This window comes from Lupinus angustifolius, chromosome LG11 (genome assembly GCF_001865875.1).
Source record: "Lupinus angustifolius cultivar Tanjil chromosome LG11, LupAngTanjil_v1.0, whole genome shotgun sequence".
Lineage (NCBI taxonomy): Eukaryota > Viridiplantae > Streptophyta > Magnoliopsida > Fabales > Fabaceae > Lupinus > Lupinus angustifolius.
In genome coordinates this window covers 27,631,584-27,648,470 of record NC_032019.1, presented here as the reverse complement: position 1 = coordinate 27,648,470, position 16,887 = coordinate 27,631,584, and the positions used below count along the sequence as shown (strand labels likewise).

The window sequence follows — 16,887 nt, the reverse complement described above, 5'->3', positions numbered from 1 at the left end:
TAGAAGTATAAGAATTAAAACCGAAAAAATGTATTGAAGGTATTCATTAAACCATACCTCATTCATATTTAGTTATTATTATATTTAAATGAATATTATACCTATAATATATAAATTTTTCTATATTATATTTAACTTGTGGGATGTATAATTATTCCTTATCCATTCTCCTCCTGCAAGTCATCTCTACCTTCTCCATACTTTATTCTTCTTCCACATACCGTCCCCATCACATTGTTTCATAATTCAGGTGAAAGCCAAACGCATCGTTTTGTTCATATTCTTCTCATTCTCCTCTTCATCTTTAGGATTACTTTTATATGAGATTTTTGTACTACATTACTTACTGAGCAAAGGGTAAAGAGATGAGTTGCAGGATGAGAAGTGATTTAGGGAATATTATCTTTTTTTAATTGAAATTTAATTATTTTTACTTCACAATCATAACTATTAATTTTTTATCTTAAATATGCCGGTAAACTCTTTACAAGGGACTAGAGGATAAGGATTAAGGTAAGGCCTCTTCACGATACAATTTTTAGAAACAAAACATTCTTAAAACTTCATTCACTTCACATCATTGGTCTTTTTCCTAAGATAAAGTACATTTGTTCAAGTTTGGGTCTCTAGATAACCTCTATCTGTGCAATGGATCTTGCACTCTCCTCTTGCCATATGCCCCTTATGCAAAAGGACTATATCACTGGACCTTCACAAAAATGCAACAAGGTATTTAATTTATATTGCTTTATTATGATTTCCCTTCTTCTACTTTGTACTACTGTTTGCTGAGGAAGTTTTTTGTTTTGGATTTTTTTGCTTAACAATCCCCAATATGTTTTAAAGAGATTTTTAATTTGTTTTGAGTTTATGGCTTTGTTGGGCATGTAGATTTTTATAGAAAAATTCAATTTTTTGTGGGTATGTAGATTTTTATATAAAAATTCAATTTTTTGTGGGTATGTAGATTTTATAGAAAAATTCAATTTTTTGTGGGTATGTGCTTTGAATAGGTAATCTGGCGGAGGAATGAAAAAGGGTTTTTTGGTGGCATGAATGATTACCCTTCTTTGAGTAGGAAAAGAATGTCTCATCAATCTGATATGAAAGTTGATGGTTATACTTTGCCTGCATTGATGTTATACTATGCTGAAAATGGTCTCTTTCCTCAAGCACACACTACATGGGAGCAACTCGTAAATAGTTCTTTTGTCCCTACTGTTCCATTCCTTTCGAAATTATTTGATGCTTATGGAAAACAAAGGAATTTTGATCAAGTGATCAGAATTCTGCGTTATGTGGATTTGAGAGATTTCAGTATATCACCTGCGGTTTACTCGTTGGCTATCTCTTGCTTTGGAAAAGGAGGACAGCTTGGGTTGATGGAAGATACAGTAAAGGAAATGGTTTCGAGAGGTTTCAATGTCGATTCTGAGACTGCTAATGCATTCCTTTTGTATTATTGTATTTTTGGTTCTTCGAAAGATATGGAGAATGCATATGGCCGCCTTAAGAAATCTAGGTTTCTGATAGAGGAGGAAGCTATTCGGGCCATGGCTGCTGCATATGTTAAGGGGAGAAAGATGTATGAATTGGGTGAGTTCCTGAGAGATGTGGGTCTAGGTCGGAAAAATGTAGGGAATCTTCTGTGGAACCTTATGCTACTTTCTTATGCTACTAATTTCAAAATGAAAAGCTTGCAGAGAGAATTTCTTAGAATGCTCGAAGCTGGCTTCCGCCCTGATGTTACAACCTTTAATATCCGTGCTCTGGCATTTTCAAGGATGTCTTTATTCTGGGACCTCCACCTTAGCATTGAACATATGAAACATGAAAAAGTGCTTCCTGATCTAGTGACTTATGGCTGTGTAGTTGATGCATACTTGGATAGAAGGCTTGGAAAAAACTTGGACTTCGCTCTAAGCAAAATGATCTTGGATGATTCTCCACAATTATCGACAGAACCGTTTGTGTTTGAGGCCGTAGGTAAAGGAGACTTTCACTTGAGTTCGGAGGCATTTTTGGAGTTCAAGACACAAAGGCAATGGACTTATAGGGCTTTAATACAAAGATATCTTAAGAAACATTTTCGGAGGAACCAGATATTTTGGAACTACTAACTACTTGCCAGATGTTTTAGTTCATTCAATATATGGCCAGGCTGTTTGTTAATTTTATGAATCGAACACTGTGTAGTGTGTAAATAAGCATTTGAGGATAATGTAATAGTTAGTGAATCATATAGGTAAATGTGAATTCATTTCGGGTCTTTCTCATTAATTGGTAAAGGCTTATTTATACATTGCACAGTCTAATTAACTTTCTTAACTATCCTTACTAAGTACTAATTTTAGTAATTAACAATATACATATCAATCCCATTTGTCGACCTTGGTTTGTTTTAGATGTTCTCTATGTAGTTAACTTGATATAAACTGTTAGTTATGGAGGATGCACATGAGGGTTTAGTGTCAAGGTGGTGTTAAAGAACACATTGTCATTCTGATGCATATTCGAAAGAAACATCTGATACACCCAATCATGAAGAATGCTGCTTCTGATGTTACCATTCTTGATTCAGATTCTTCTATCAGCAACTGTGTTGAAGAAGCTGGCATTTTCCCCCATATATATATATAGGTTTTGACTTGAACAATTCGACGATAGAAAACATAGCCATGGAGTATAAGAAAATTTCATGGTTTTCTGTGGCAGAGGATTTTTCTGAGGATGCTATGGTATCTTATGGTTTTCTGTAGCTCTCTATATCATGTTTGGTCTAATGATCATTGGGTAAGCCAATATTTCCCGAGTGAATGTAAGCACTGTGATATATACACTGATATTAGTTTACATGGAATTTAAGTTCCCTTTGTTTGGAATGGAAATTGAAATTCATTCATATAAATGGTATGCACAAGAACTAGATTTTGGATTGCCATTATTTGGTGTTTTTATCGAAATCTCAACTTTATATCCTAGTCACTCCCAGTATTGATGCAGTGGTGTCAGAAAATTCTTACTGTCAATGTTATTACTGTGCTCATTAGTTGTGCATGACTGAAATGCATTTTTTTCAAAGTTTCCTTTTCATTATATTATGATTATGATAACATGATTTTTTTGTGTGCAAAGTTTTATTAACTATGAAGCAAACAAAATTTTCAGGTTGTTGGTTCAGAAAGCATTGATGGGAAGGATCAGTCAACTCTTATCACTGAATTTCTAGAAGAATACAGAGAAGGAAAAATCATAAAGAAAAGAACAATTGGCCTTTCTTGCTGTGAGGTTTCAATAGTGTACATCTTTGTTTTTGTGATGCTTATTCAATGGTGTACATGTGTAAGTATATTTTTGTTCAAAATAATATTACAATTTTATCTGGTGAATGCCAAATACTCTTACATTACAAGTGGTAAAAATCCTTAAACCTGATATACTTCATAATTAGAACTTGAACCTGCTTGATCTTGAACTAGGAAATTCCAACAGTAATCAATTACTTTAAGAATATTTCTTACTCATCTCCTTATATCATGATTCACTTTATTCTCTTACTTTAATGTTCTAACCAATGTATCTTGGGCTACAATTTTTCTAACTGTGCTTGTTCATTTGTTTTTAGCTTCTTTATTGATCACCATTGATGCTCTAAGATATAAAAGCTTCTCTATTATGTTTATCATCAAAATAAATTTGTTGTAAGAATTTACTAGGTAATTGTTAGTCCTAAGAATGACCAGTAATCCCTGGGAAATCTGTAAGGAGAATAAAAAATAATTACAACAAGAGTATGATGAGTGTTTCAAATGATTTGTGCTGAATAATTACATAGCAACAAGCTTGAAATAGAAAACTATGAAAATCATAAAAAACTAGAAAATTTGATATTGTAATGACTCGATTTATCACACCTCAAATAACTTCTCACTTGTCGAATCATTGAAAATAAAATACTAGTTGTTATGAACGTGCCTCCAATATTCTTTTTGATTCAACCGTGAATAAAGACTGTTGTGATGAATATATCAAAATTGTCATGAGTTCTAAATATATTCTTTCTCACTTCTATCTTCTCTCTTCTCTCTCTTGCCAAAATGAACACCCGACTATCCAAATCTGACACTAGCATCTTATTTGTTAATCAATATAAGTAAACTTACACAAAATGAGTCTTTCTTTCTAGAGCCCAAAATCCAACTTTCTCTGTATAGGAATGGAACCCAAAATCCAATGATCTATCTCTTGATACTTAGAAAATTTTCAGTTGACATCAAATTCATATTCTCTCAAGTACTGGAAGGTCATTATTAGATGATAACCGCATATAGCAAAAATAATTTGTTAATGATCATAATTTTAAAAAGTAAGAAAAATCCTATTTTTCCTCTTATTTCAATAGTAGACTTTCCCATTAAGTATCTCAAACCATTGGTATCAATCCAACAAGTTTAGAGTCTGACACACTTTTGTTATAAGAAATGAAGAAAAGTTTAGCCAAATGGAGAAGCTCTCACCTTTTATTCCTTTCAGGGATTGCATTATCCTCATTAATTGTGTGCTTTATTCTCTACCAATTTACCTCCCATCATATTATAAAGTTCTAAAATAATATCATTCTCTTTTTAAATAAAAATTTGGGAAAGCTGTGATAAAGTCTGCTTGCTAAAAAAGGTTGTTTGGGCATCACAGACTTGGAGATTTTCAACTTAGCTTCCTTTAGTAGATAGAAGTGGAGGTTATTCATTGGAAAAGTCCGATCTTTTATGGAATAAAATACCTAATAGGACATAGTTCAGCAACCATATAAGAAATCTCTTTTTAAGCAAAATTTCAACTTACATTAAATAAATTAAATATAAAGTTGTTAATAATCACTGCAAATACTTAAAATCAAATCTCTCTTTTACAATATGATAAGGAAAATGTTCATATAAAATAAGTTTGTATTGATAGTTGATTTAATCTAATTACATCAATTTAACATTATATACGATTTAGGAAAACTTTTGATTTAAGTTAAGAGAAACTTACTTGATGATTGTATCACCTAAATGGTTCCGCACAATTTGTGTGATATCCAAATTCATGGGGAAGTAAAATATAAAAATTTATTAATCCATGTGCATTAATCTTAAGTAACAAAGATATAGAATGATGAATTATTATCCAACCGCGTTGTTGAGGAATTTAATTAATTTAGAGCATTATGAATAGAGGGAAAAAAAATACTCGTGTAAGAGTTTTATACATTATTAGTCATCATTCATATTTATATTTAATCATTATTAATTTTTCAAAAAAGTGATACAAATAATTGATAAATAATATAATGAATGTATATAAATTTTTGCACTTCATAAAATTATAGTGATATGTGGTGTGTCATGTGTGTGACTTAGGTAGGAGTTAGCTCAACAACCTTATCTACATCAACATGCACACAAAGAAATCACACACAAAAAAATAGTAACAATGGTAAATTGAAAATAGAATAGTCAAATCAATAATTTTAGCAAAGGTCTCCTTCCACCATGGTCCAATCTCATTGTTCACATCTCACATGGGATCATGTAAATTTCACTCATAATGTCACATAATCACATGAAATACAGCAAAGTTGCTTGGCATATTGTATTTAGAGATTTTGGTGTTTAATGTCAAAAATAATTAAATAATTGAACTTAAAAAAGTACTTCAATTAGTTTGATCTCTGAACAAAAGCTGGCAAACACTACTTCATATACTTCTATTAACATATTACATCAACATGTTTCCAAAGACATACTTGTCTCACACATTGTATTTTCAGATACTAAGAAACAAATAAATTTAAGTTTACAAAAAAGAAAGGTACCTTTTTTTAATATCTTTCTTAGAACAAGATGAACACAAGAAGATTTGCAGCTACTCATCATGGATCATTGAAAACAGTTAGAGGGACCTAGGAGAAAAATGTTGATAAGTGCTGCTTCTTGAACTTGGAATGTAAACTATAGATTCAGAAACAGCACACGTTCTTTTGCAAGAAGCATTAAGGTTAATAAAACCAAACCTATCACTAAAACTCCTTGAAACCTTAGCATCATTCCACAAATTTCTACATGTTTTCTCTTCATGATCATCCTTTGAACATTTAACCATTGCATCAAAGAAAGGATCCCTTTGAGAATTACTTTGTATTGAATTATTCTTCTTTCGAATCCGGGGTTCTTCATGATTGAGCTTTTTAGAAGACTGAATTGTGGTAGTAGTAGTTGTAGGAGGCAATGGTAGTAGTTTCAATGAAGATTCTTGGTTCTTTGAAATTTGGTTTTTTGGAATTCCTGGTAAGTGTTCCCAAGAAAATGGGACACCATAAAATCTATGTGGTGTTGCAGGGCTAAGGTGAGTTTCATCACCTAGATATAGTGATTCAAAAGAAGAGGGTGGCGAAAATGAAGAAGAAGAGAAAAATGGAGTTTTTCTTGATGACAAGTACTTGAAGAAGGCCTCACATTGTTTTGGTACAAGTTTATGATCACGGTGTCTTTGAGTTGATGAAGAATCCATTGTAGTTTGTGTGAGGAAGTAGAGAAAATTACACACTTATTTTTTGTGCTTATTCAATTGCCTATACTTTTATTCTCTAGGTATTGTTTTCGCAATTTATATAAGCATACAAATAAAGACATCATCTTGTTCCAAAGAGAAAAGTATTAAAAAACAAAAGGGAAAAAAAAGTATAATATGACATTTTTGTCATTTAGATATAATATGATGACAATTTATCCTTAAATATATAAAAAATTGTGTCTTTAGTAGATTCTTTTCTGAAGTATTATTTTAATACTCTATCAATGATTTTCAAGTTATTTAATAAAATGGAGAAAAGTAAAGTAAAAAGGACCCTATAGGCCATAGCATTCATGAGGGGAGGTTAGAAGAGGGACATGATAGGAAAATCAATAATGGTGGGGTGGTATATAACCTATGGTATCTTATTAAATAGGCTATAGTTACTATGGGTGGTTATGAAGAAAATCACATGGAGGTGGATGGCAAAGGCACGAGGAAATAAAGATAATATTCAACTGATTTAAATATAATTTTGTCGTGTGGCAGAAAAGAGGGGTCTGTCCATGGGTTTTTTGGAACAATAGGAAATTGCTTTTGATAGAATAGGCAATTAAATTCATTGATAAATGTACATCAAAATATAAATGCAGAGCATATGCATGAAGTTGTCACGGGTTAAGTAATTGGACAAGGATCATCCGTCCTATAATTTTTCTATCATTCTGTTCCAGACCAATATTAATTTCTATTTTTATAATTTTTTTTTAAAGAATGGAATTTTGTGATTGATTTAATACATCAAATAAAACATGAATGACGACATGTGATCTCATCTCAAATAATTTACCTTCTAGTCTAATTTCCTCTTGTCCAATAGGAAATGATTAAGTGATGGTCCGATTGTGGTAGATCTAGGATATGAGGATAAGGTGTAGTAACATATATATTGGATTAGTGTAGTAAATGAGGGATCAACATATGTGTCACGTTGAGGATACTCTCCGGTAGTAGAGATAGAAGTATTTCAAAAGTAAAAAAAATAATGTAATACTTTTATCCTTTAAATATAATAATATGATGTTTTTATTCTTAAAATTAATAATAAAAAATAAAAATTTCTCTTTCCAAGAAGACTTTGATTCTATGTGTTGAGTTTGTCACTTATGGGCTTATGAGTCATTGGGTTTATGGACAAAGAATTTTCGGATGTGGGTTGTGAAACCCTTACTAGCATGTGGCACCACCACTCAATACGGTTAATGAGTGTCCTTAGAGTAGTATACATGGCAAAATGGGCGTGCCTGCATAGCCCGCATTTCTTTGTAAATTGGGCATATATTTTTTTGTTCATTTGCCTATTTTGTCCGCTAAGTTTGTGGGCATTTCCGTTGGGCATGCAGGCGACCCGCAGGCGGTCCATAAATATAATTTAAGAAAAAATAAGAAAATTTTAAATAAGTTATGATGTAATGTGATTTTTATTCCCTAAAAAAATTATAATATAATGTAATTTGTTAAACTTCATATAGAATATCAAAAAAATTTGTTACTATTTTCTCTTCAACTACTTTATTTAATTTAATTTCATTTATTATATGAATTTTTTATTTTTATTTTCATTATTCAACAATGCCCGCGGACAGTCCGCAAGCCCGTTAGCCCATTTTAAAACGTGCAGGGCATTGAATTTTGTCCGTTAAGCCAATGTGGGCATGCCCGCGCCCGCTTAAATTTTTGCGGGCATTTGCGGGCGCGGACTAAACAGGCCGGGCAGCCCATTTTGCCATCTCTACCTTAGAGTACTAATTAAAGAATACGAAAAAAAAAGTGAGGATCCACTTATTCCAAGTCTTCATCCTAGCTATAAGTTTTAGAAATATCTAAGGGTTAGATTTATTCACTAATTCAAATTATTGGATATCCCTAGAATTAATAGATAGGATAAAGAATAAGTTTAAAAAACTTTAAGTGAATCTCTCCTCTATAAAAAAATTTGTTTAGGAAAATTATGTTTATTATTTCTTAAAATAATGTCCAATATGAAGTTTCCTATTTAACATTAGAACACTAAATCTCACTTTATAAAGTTTCTCATGAGGAGAAATTAAGTATTAATTATGAATGAAATAAGTAAGAGCGTCCAGTGTAATACATTTTTCGTTCTTAAATGAATTCTACTGATTATTTTATATTTGTTTACATATTCCAACAACTTAAGCAACTCAAGCCAAAATCACATTCAATGGTGTAACTTTATTTCCGTTCTTAAATGAATCTCACAAACCTACCTCATATTTATATTTCTTTCTTGTAACAATTTTTTTTAATATTGACTCCCAACTTTAAGAACACTGTTTATTTAGCTTACCATTGCGAAATAAGAATAAGAACAACTCTCCAATGGTGAACTTGGACGAAGAACATGTTTATTTCGCTATGAACAGTTTTTTATTACCATTGTAGGTGCTGTAAGAAGACTATTTGGTAAGAGAATAAAATATATATTTTTATTAGGAGATAAATTATCTAGCCATTAAAATCATGACATGTGTTATATTATTTTAAGTTTTTAGAAATATTTTTGTAGAATATGTTTAAATATGACACATGTCATAATTTGAGTGGCTGAAAGTGATAATTTATCTCATATAAGAAAATACTTTATTCTCTTGATTTCCCTTATTTATATCATTTAATTTCCTAATACAAAACAAGATACCTTGTCAATCTATATTATTAGTATGGTATAAGACTATATAGAATGTGAAGTGAAAGTTGTAAAAACAACAAGGTAAGTGAATAGTTTTTTTTGTTATTCACTATCATCTCACAATAGGACAAGGATCGGATATCCTAAATTGTTGCTATAAAAAGAATGTTTTAGATATGAAAGCCGTTCTCTATGCATAATAATTTCCAATATAATTTTAAATGGGTGTTGTAACTCTACATTACGTCTTGATAAAGTAAATACACAACTTTTCAATATAAAATCATCAATGGAACTTATAAGCTTATTGAACTGTTGATTTCATTTTTAATTTTGGTAACAATACCATGTTCATTTTCATTTTGAGAAGAAAAAATATGCACATACAAATGAAAGTTTTATACATTATTACTGCATTATCCATAATTTATATTTGATTATCGTTAACTCTCCAAAAAAAGTAATACAAACGAATAATATGAGCATTTTATTTCATCACAAATCCAAATATTTATCATAAATGTTATTTAATATAAAACTACTTTTATATATGTTCTTATGCAGAGAGTTTTAATTTTATTGTTGATATAATATGTTTAAAATATATATTAAAATAAGGATGCAAATGCATGTCGAACTTTATTTTCTCATACGTCAATTTAATTTTGATTTGGACTAAAATATTGTAGACTCGTGAGTCGTGATTTGTATTAGAAAGTAGAAACCAAAGCTCACGAGGTGAGAGCACATTTGTTTGTGTTTTGTATTAAGGTGAAAACAACGGGCCCAAAAGATTCAAACTTCTTCCATACTGTGCACTTGTCTATTATTGCTCATTACTGTTTCAATTTTAGGATTGTATTATTCGATGCCATCCCAATAGGTGCTAAAATTACTTCAATTTATAAGGATAATTTAACAATTTTTAACTCTACTTACTTGATGTAATTATAATTGGATTTTGATGATAAATTATACTAATTCTACTATTCAAGTTTCTATGATGTCTCAAAACTATAAAAAAAAAAGCAAAATGGATGGAATGACATAAAGCATGCAAAGGCACAAATTTGTTGATATGCGTTCAACATAGCAGGTGAGCTCAGCGTAGGATGCTATGAGCGTGGAAGATGCGCCAAACAGAGAAGAAGACATGTGAAGGGTCCGATTCAAAAAGATTTGCACTCTATGCATGAACTAAAAATCATAAATTATAAAAGGAGACCCAAGACACCAAAAATGAGACACTGAGTCCTATATTCAGTATCTACACAGTTAGGAACCGAGTTTGAGTCACTTCTTAGGAAGATTTCTAGTCTTCTTAGTGTTTAGTTTATGAAGTTGGAAATATGATTGTAAGGTTAGGAAGTATGAATATTGAAGTTCTTGTATGTTCATGGAGAAGCCGACACTTCTCTATAAATTACAAGGTATGACTAGATTATTTCCTAGCTGGGATTAGTTTAATTATTCATTTATATATTTGGAATTTAATTATGAATGAAGTGATTTGATTTTTATGAATTACTTTTGTTGTGTATAATGCCTACTATGTATTGGACGAAATGCTTAGTTTGTCATAGGAAAAGAACTCATTGAAGAAATTCTTGTTCGATAGTCCAAAACATGTAATTCATTATTTTTGCATAATACTAGACTTAGTTTGTATGCTTAATTATCATAATGAGTGTCTATCTTCATATATTTGCTAGACATAAATTCATATTAATATCGAAAAACTCTCAAACTAGATGACATGTGTTACTAGACAAAGAGACATGCTTGACACTTCATATAGCTTAACTTTATCATTGTAGTTGTTAGACATATAGCTATTTTGATAAAGTGTTAGTATAGTCCAAGACATTGGTGGCTAACACTATTGAGGTGCATACTAAACTCAATTAGCATACATAGATTGCTAGAAATAGAGATGTGTGTGTGAATCGTAATTATTGATCTTGTCCGTAAGGTTTTGGCTTTATTTCATGAGTTGCTAAATAAACTAAAGCATTAGCTATTAGTGTAATTGATATCTAATATTGTGTAGAGTCATACCTGTTTATTTGTTAGATTGTCTGTCCATATTATTGAAATGAATAGTCAATCAATTTCACATCTAACTTCCAACACTTTTTATCATTAAAACTTCACAATCAAACCAACAACTTGAAAACAGTTTAATATTAATTTGATTATGGAAAGTCTAAGTTTGGCAAGTATTTGTTGATACAATAATCTTTTTACTTTATAGTTGTTTGCAACACTGTAAGAATATTTTATACTCCTAATTGTCGGTTTAGCGTAATATTACAGTTGCAATAATCAATGCAATCATATCATATTAAATTGTTGTGTGATAATAAATCATAATAATGTGAGCACAAAGTTGGAGATAACTGTATTCAACTTAAACTGTTTTATTGCATTAGCATTGTATCATGCACATTTCATTAAAGGGAAATACTTATTAAAAGGAAATTATCCTTAAATCATAAACTTCACTTGTGTCAGCAAGGTTACATTTGTCTCACATGATTTGAATTACATAGCCCATCATGCATGGATACATTATTATTTATTATCTATTATTATTAGTATTATAATTATATAATACTCCTATCTACATAGATAACAATGCAATCGTAGTTGAGCAAGCATATTCTTAATTCTGTTGCTTGTCATGAATGAATAGAGAAAGGAAAGACCCATCTGTATTGAATTAATTTTGTGATACTACAATGATTCTTTATGAAGAAGACAAAGCTCCATGTGATACTACAATGATTCTTTATGAAGAAGACAAAGCTACATGTGATACTACAATGATTCTTTATGAAGAAGACAAAGCTCCATGTGATACTACAATGATTCTTTATGAAGAAGACAAAGCTACATGTGCAATTGCCAAAAGAGGAAAGCTGTTACTAACTAATTAAATCTGAAACACAAAAAAAGGAATAGAACCTAACTACTACATATTGGGCCTCAGCTGGAAATGGCACAATATGATATAAAAGAAAGAAATAATAAAAGAAGGAAAAGAAACAAAATAAAAGAAGGAATTGGGCCTAACGGTTGAAAGCAGCCCAAGAGCCTTTGAATTATAGAAAATGGAAAGGTAGAGCTTGAAGATGGCAATGAAGTTTACTTGACAAACAAGGTCTCAGAGTTTTAACACCCCGCAAGTTGGATGATGCAAATCGTAAAGGCCTAACTTGGAAATGAACGTCTGAAATGGTTTGGGTGGCAACAGTTTTATGAAAGTGTCGCAAATTGTTCTGAAGATGGAATAGGAATAAGAAGAAGGTGAACCAATCCTTGTTGTATCTTTTCTCTAACGATGTGGCATTCTATTTCAATGCTTTTATTAAGCTCGCGGAAGATGGGGTTGTGTGCCAAGTAAGTTGTTGATTTGTTGTTGCAATAGATAGATGTAGGATTTGAATGAGGGATTTTTAGATCATCAAACAAGTAGTTAAGTCATTGGATCTCACAAACAAAGCTTCCAAGAGTTCTATATTCTACTTCTACAGAGGGTCAGCTAACAAAGTTTTGTTTCTTAGTTTTCCAAGAAATAATGGATTAACCAAGGAAGATGGAAAATCCTGTGATAGATTTTCTAGTGACCAAGTACCATGCCTAGTTTGAATCTAAAAATGTAGATAATTATAGTATGGATGAAGAAAAGAAAAGAAAGGCCTTGTGAAGGTGATGCTTTGAGGTAGTGGAGCACCCTCAATGTTGCCTTGTAGTGAGTATCCATGATTTTATGCATGAAGAGACTAAGTTGTTGGACAACATAGGAAATGTTTGGCTTGAGATGGTGAGATAGATTAACCGACCCCACTAGTTTTCTGTAGGAAGAGGGATCATGCAAAGGATTTACATCATAAAGCTGTAGTTTAATAGATGGGTCAAAGGGTGTTTTGGTTGGTTTTGAGTCAAAGGATCCAAAATCTGCTAGGAGGGAAATAGTGTATTTTTCAAGTTCAGATGAATTCCTGAAACTGATTTTGCAATTTCGAGACCAAAAAATTATCTAAGGGATGAAATGGCAAATAGTCAAGGGATGCCATCATGGTTGACCTACTTAGTTTTGATAAAGACAAGGGATTAAATATAAGCTTGATGACTTGGACATCTCCACAAACAACATACTGAAAACTGAAGGTCAACGTCGTAGAACTTAGGATTGCTTTTATATTCTAGAGTCCTAAGATGTTTGCTTAGTATTGAGTTTAGTTTAGGTAAACCCAAGATGAAAGTCTCACAAAAAGTCTAAAATGAAAATCATGTAGGTTGAGGCATCACATGTATATATATATATATATATATATATATATGATAAGTAAGATTCATGCATTTGCATTAGGCATACATGGTTTTGTGCATAAATGAATCAATCATTTCAAAAATCATGAGTTGCATGTTCTTTCATCATATAGAGTGTTTACCATACATTTAAGAAAAATCACTTTCACACATATTAATCGATTAACAAGACTGATAACCGATTAAATCTTGTTGAAATCCATTAATTGATTAAGGAAATGTGTAATCGATTAAAAGAAGTTATAGTAGCTAACCTCCCAGAATTTCTGGCTTATTAATCGATTAAGAAGGTTAATAATCGATTAAGCCATAACTGAAAAACTGTTTTAAATAAATTCGTTAATCGATTAACATGATATATAACCGATTAACATCAGTTAGAGTCAGTTATATACAAAAGCTATTATTTTAATAGATCAACCAAGTTTTTCATAGAGAATAGATTTCGATTTTTTCATTTCAGAGAGAGAGAAAAAACTCAAGATTCTTAGAGCTTAATTCTAAAAGCAATCCTGCTGATCTTTGAGAAGTTTTCTTGCATTGTTTTACAAGAGAGAAAAGAGAGAAATTCTTTTCCATAGTGCTGAAAGTTTTCATTTATTTGAAAAATCCTGCATAATCTTCACATTTAGTTTTAAGGTTGTCTGTGAGATTTCTATTAAAGATTGTAGAGTCGATTTCAGAGTTTTTCTCCACACATTTGGTGTGCAAAGTAACTCGGCAAATTTTTTGTTATTCAAGGATAATTTTCGTGGTGTGTTGGTATCATCACAGTAGAGAAATGGTTGTCTTCACGGAGCATGAAGTCTTGGATCAAGCGATAGTTTCGGCTGGGGCCATATTCGCAAACATTGTGGTATCCTAGTAGGGGTTTAGAGTGGTCAAACCGAGCGTTTAGGCTCAATGGGTTCAAGAAGGAAGTTCTTATTAGGTGTATTGAAAATGTGCTTGTAATCAAACATTTATTTCTGATAGTGAATAAAAATCTCCCAAATCAGACGAGAGGACTAGATGTAATTTGTAAGTGGACCCGCAAACGAACCAAGATAAAATCCTTGAGCACTTTCTCTTTCCATATCTCTTTTACGATTCTGTCTTTACTTGCTTTTTGTGTTTAATTGTATTATGTATTGGTGCTTATTGCTCTTAATCTTTGAATAATCAAGAATCAATTTAGGACAGTAAATATTTGGAGTCATCACTGTTTTCATCACAAGAAAAGTTTGTTTTTTCAAAGATTCAAGAACCAGTATAATCGATTAACGAGCTAACTATAATCGACTAAATCAACTGTCATTAGTTGATTAATCCTGTTATTAATTGATTAACTATAGCAGCTTTGTATTCTACGCATAAATCGGAAAAGCGAGATTAGTGATCTGGTACACCTATTCACCCCCCCCCCTTTGATGTGTTTTATCTTACTAGTACCCAACAAGGGGGCCTAGGTCTTTGATTTTATATGAAGTATCAAGAACATGTTTTACATTGTTTATCTCAGGTAAGTTATTCCATGTGAGAACAAGGTCATCAATATAAATTAAGATGGTTATGAAGCTTGTGGATGTGGTTTTGGTGAATAAAGCTTGGTGAGCTTGTGAATGAGAAAAACCCAGGGAAATCAATTTTGAGGAAAGAGTTGTGTGTCATTCACAGGTTGTTTGATTTAGGCCATACAGAGATTTGTTTAGTTTACATACTAGAGTGGATTTACAAGGTAGTAGGCCAACTAGTGGAGTCATAAGACCCGCAAATGTACATGATTTCTTTTGATATTGGGATAACAAATTTATCAATGAACTCGACTGGAGCGATTCTTTTTTTATAATAGTTAACCAATATTTCATATTTTCATATTTTGAGAGGAATGAGGTGTGTGTTTGAATGCATGGTTATATGCAATATAATGTTTTGTTTGTTTGCGCTATTGGAAGAACGATGTAGAAACATATGTTTGAATGCATGATTATACGCTTTCACAATGCTTTGTTTGTTTGTTTGTTGGAAGAACAATGTAAATATGTATGTTTGAATGTTTGGTTATAATATAAGGAATGATTATGCAATGTTTTGTTTGTTTGTGCTATAATGAGTAGTGGATGAATGTGATTATGCATTGATAGATATAATTATGCTGTAATGTAGTATTCCATGTATGATATGAGTATTATATGTTTTGTTTGAATGTTATGGAATGATGAGTAAGACACATGCACCAATGTTCTAATGTATCACTCATGATTTATTTTTTGGATGGAACTCATAAACTTTTGTAGACTCGACCGAAATAGCCTTTGTTATGCGTTGTTGATTGGTATTAGCTTTTCATCCATCAAAATTGCTCCAATTTGCTTAAAGATAACTTTCTTTTAAGGTGGTTCATAAAATTGTCTTAGTGTCATCTTGAGGACAATGAATAAGTCCATCCATTTTGCCCAAATTTGAGGAATTCTTGCTAGAGTGTTGGTTTTCTTGTAACAACAACAAATTTCCCAATGTGCTTATTTTGTCTACATTCACCCGGCTTCGATTCTCCAAAATGTTGTCTCAGTTTATTTAGTAGCAAGTCTTCATCTCGAGGGTGTTTATTTTACTTTCCCTAATTTTTGCTCAGAATACCTTGTGTAGGTACCTGTTGGAAATTCTCTCCTTTTATTATGATCCTAAGTCACCTTTGCAGGTCTAAGACGCTAATTGAGAAAGGGAAATCAGTAGGTGATATTCCTAAGAAAGAACGTGTATGTCACTTTTGTAATCGTCAATCTCTATGTTTAATTACTTACTGGAAAAAATATGTTAATTGCTACGTTTTTTTTATTTTTATTTTTGCAGCAATTTTTAACAACTACTAGAGACGATGACCCAGACTATGTGAAATATCCTAATTCTATCAGCAATTTTATTGTTGATGTTAATTTTCTTTTTTGTTTGTCTTTTCGATGGTTGTGCAAACTCTATGAACATTATTACTTTTCAGTTCTATTTTTAGTCCTGAACATTGTATTGTGGCAACATATATAGTTGTTTAATTTGTGGTAATCTTGAAATTTTTTATTTTTTCTACAATATAGTTCATCAAATATTCATCGTGTTGTATTAACGTGTGTTTGTGTTGTTTAGAATATATGTATTATTGATAATTGTATATGCAGGTAATCAACAGTGCATGCTCTATGGCAAGCATTGTTGTATTAATCACATACAATAGTGTCCTTTTAGACGACGTGGTTGTAAATGATTAATACAATAACGCTAATGTATAACATCGCTCATTGGAGGAAGCA

The 16,887-nt window shown here is 31.5% G+C and overlaps 2 protein-coding genes across 3 annotated transcripts; one reads left to right on the top strand and one right to left on the bottom strand.

The window, feature by feature from the left end:
• LOC109361282 (pentatricopeptide repeat-containing protein At3g42630) lies at nt 451-3,253 on the top strand. Of its 2 annotated transcripts, XM_019606687.1 has the most exons (5): nt 451-602; nt 636-729; nt 1,014-2,191; nt 2,301-2,307; nt 3,167-3,253. In XM_019606687.1, exons 2-3 carry the CDS (start codon nt 649-651, stop codon nt 2,118-2,120), a joined length of 1,188 nt encoding a protein of 395 aa, XP_019462232.1. In that variant the 5' UTR covers nt 451-602; nt 636-648; the 3' UTR covers nt 2,121-2,191; nt 2,301-2,307; nt 3,167-3,253. The 2 variants fall into 2 exon arrangements, with proteins under 2 accessions (XP_019462232.1, XP_019462231.1); XM_019606686.1 differs by having other exon boundaries at nt 451-729.
• On the bottom strand, nt 5,697-6,643 carry LOC109361283. Its single transcript, XM_019606688.1, has one exon. The coding sequence runs from the start codon at nt 6,550-6,552 to the stop codon at nt 5,935-5,937; it is 618 nt and encodes a 205-aa protein (XP_019462233.1). The 5' UTR covers nt 6,553-6,643; the 3' UTR covers nt 5,697-5,934.

Excerpts from the sequence above, each read along its gene's own strand:
- LOC109361282 (XM_019606687.1), top strand. The coding sequence starts at position 649 with ATGGATCTTGCACTCTCCTCTTGCCATATGCCCCTTATGCAAAAGGAC. Across the intron at positions 730-1,013 it reads CTTCACAAAAATGCAACAAG|GTAATCTGGCGGAGGAATGA; the intron begins GTATTTAATTTA and ends TGCTTTGAATAG.
- LOC109361283 (XM_019606688.1), bottom strand. The coding sequence starts at position 6,552 with ATGGATTCTTCATCAACTCAAAGACACCGTGATCATAAACTTGTACCA.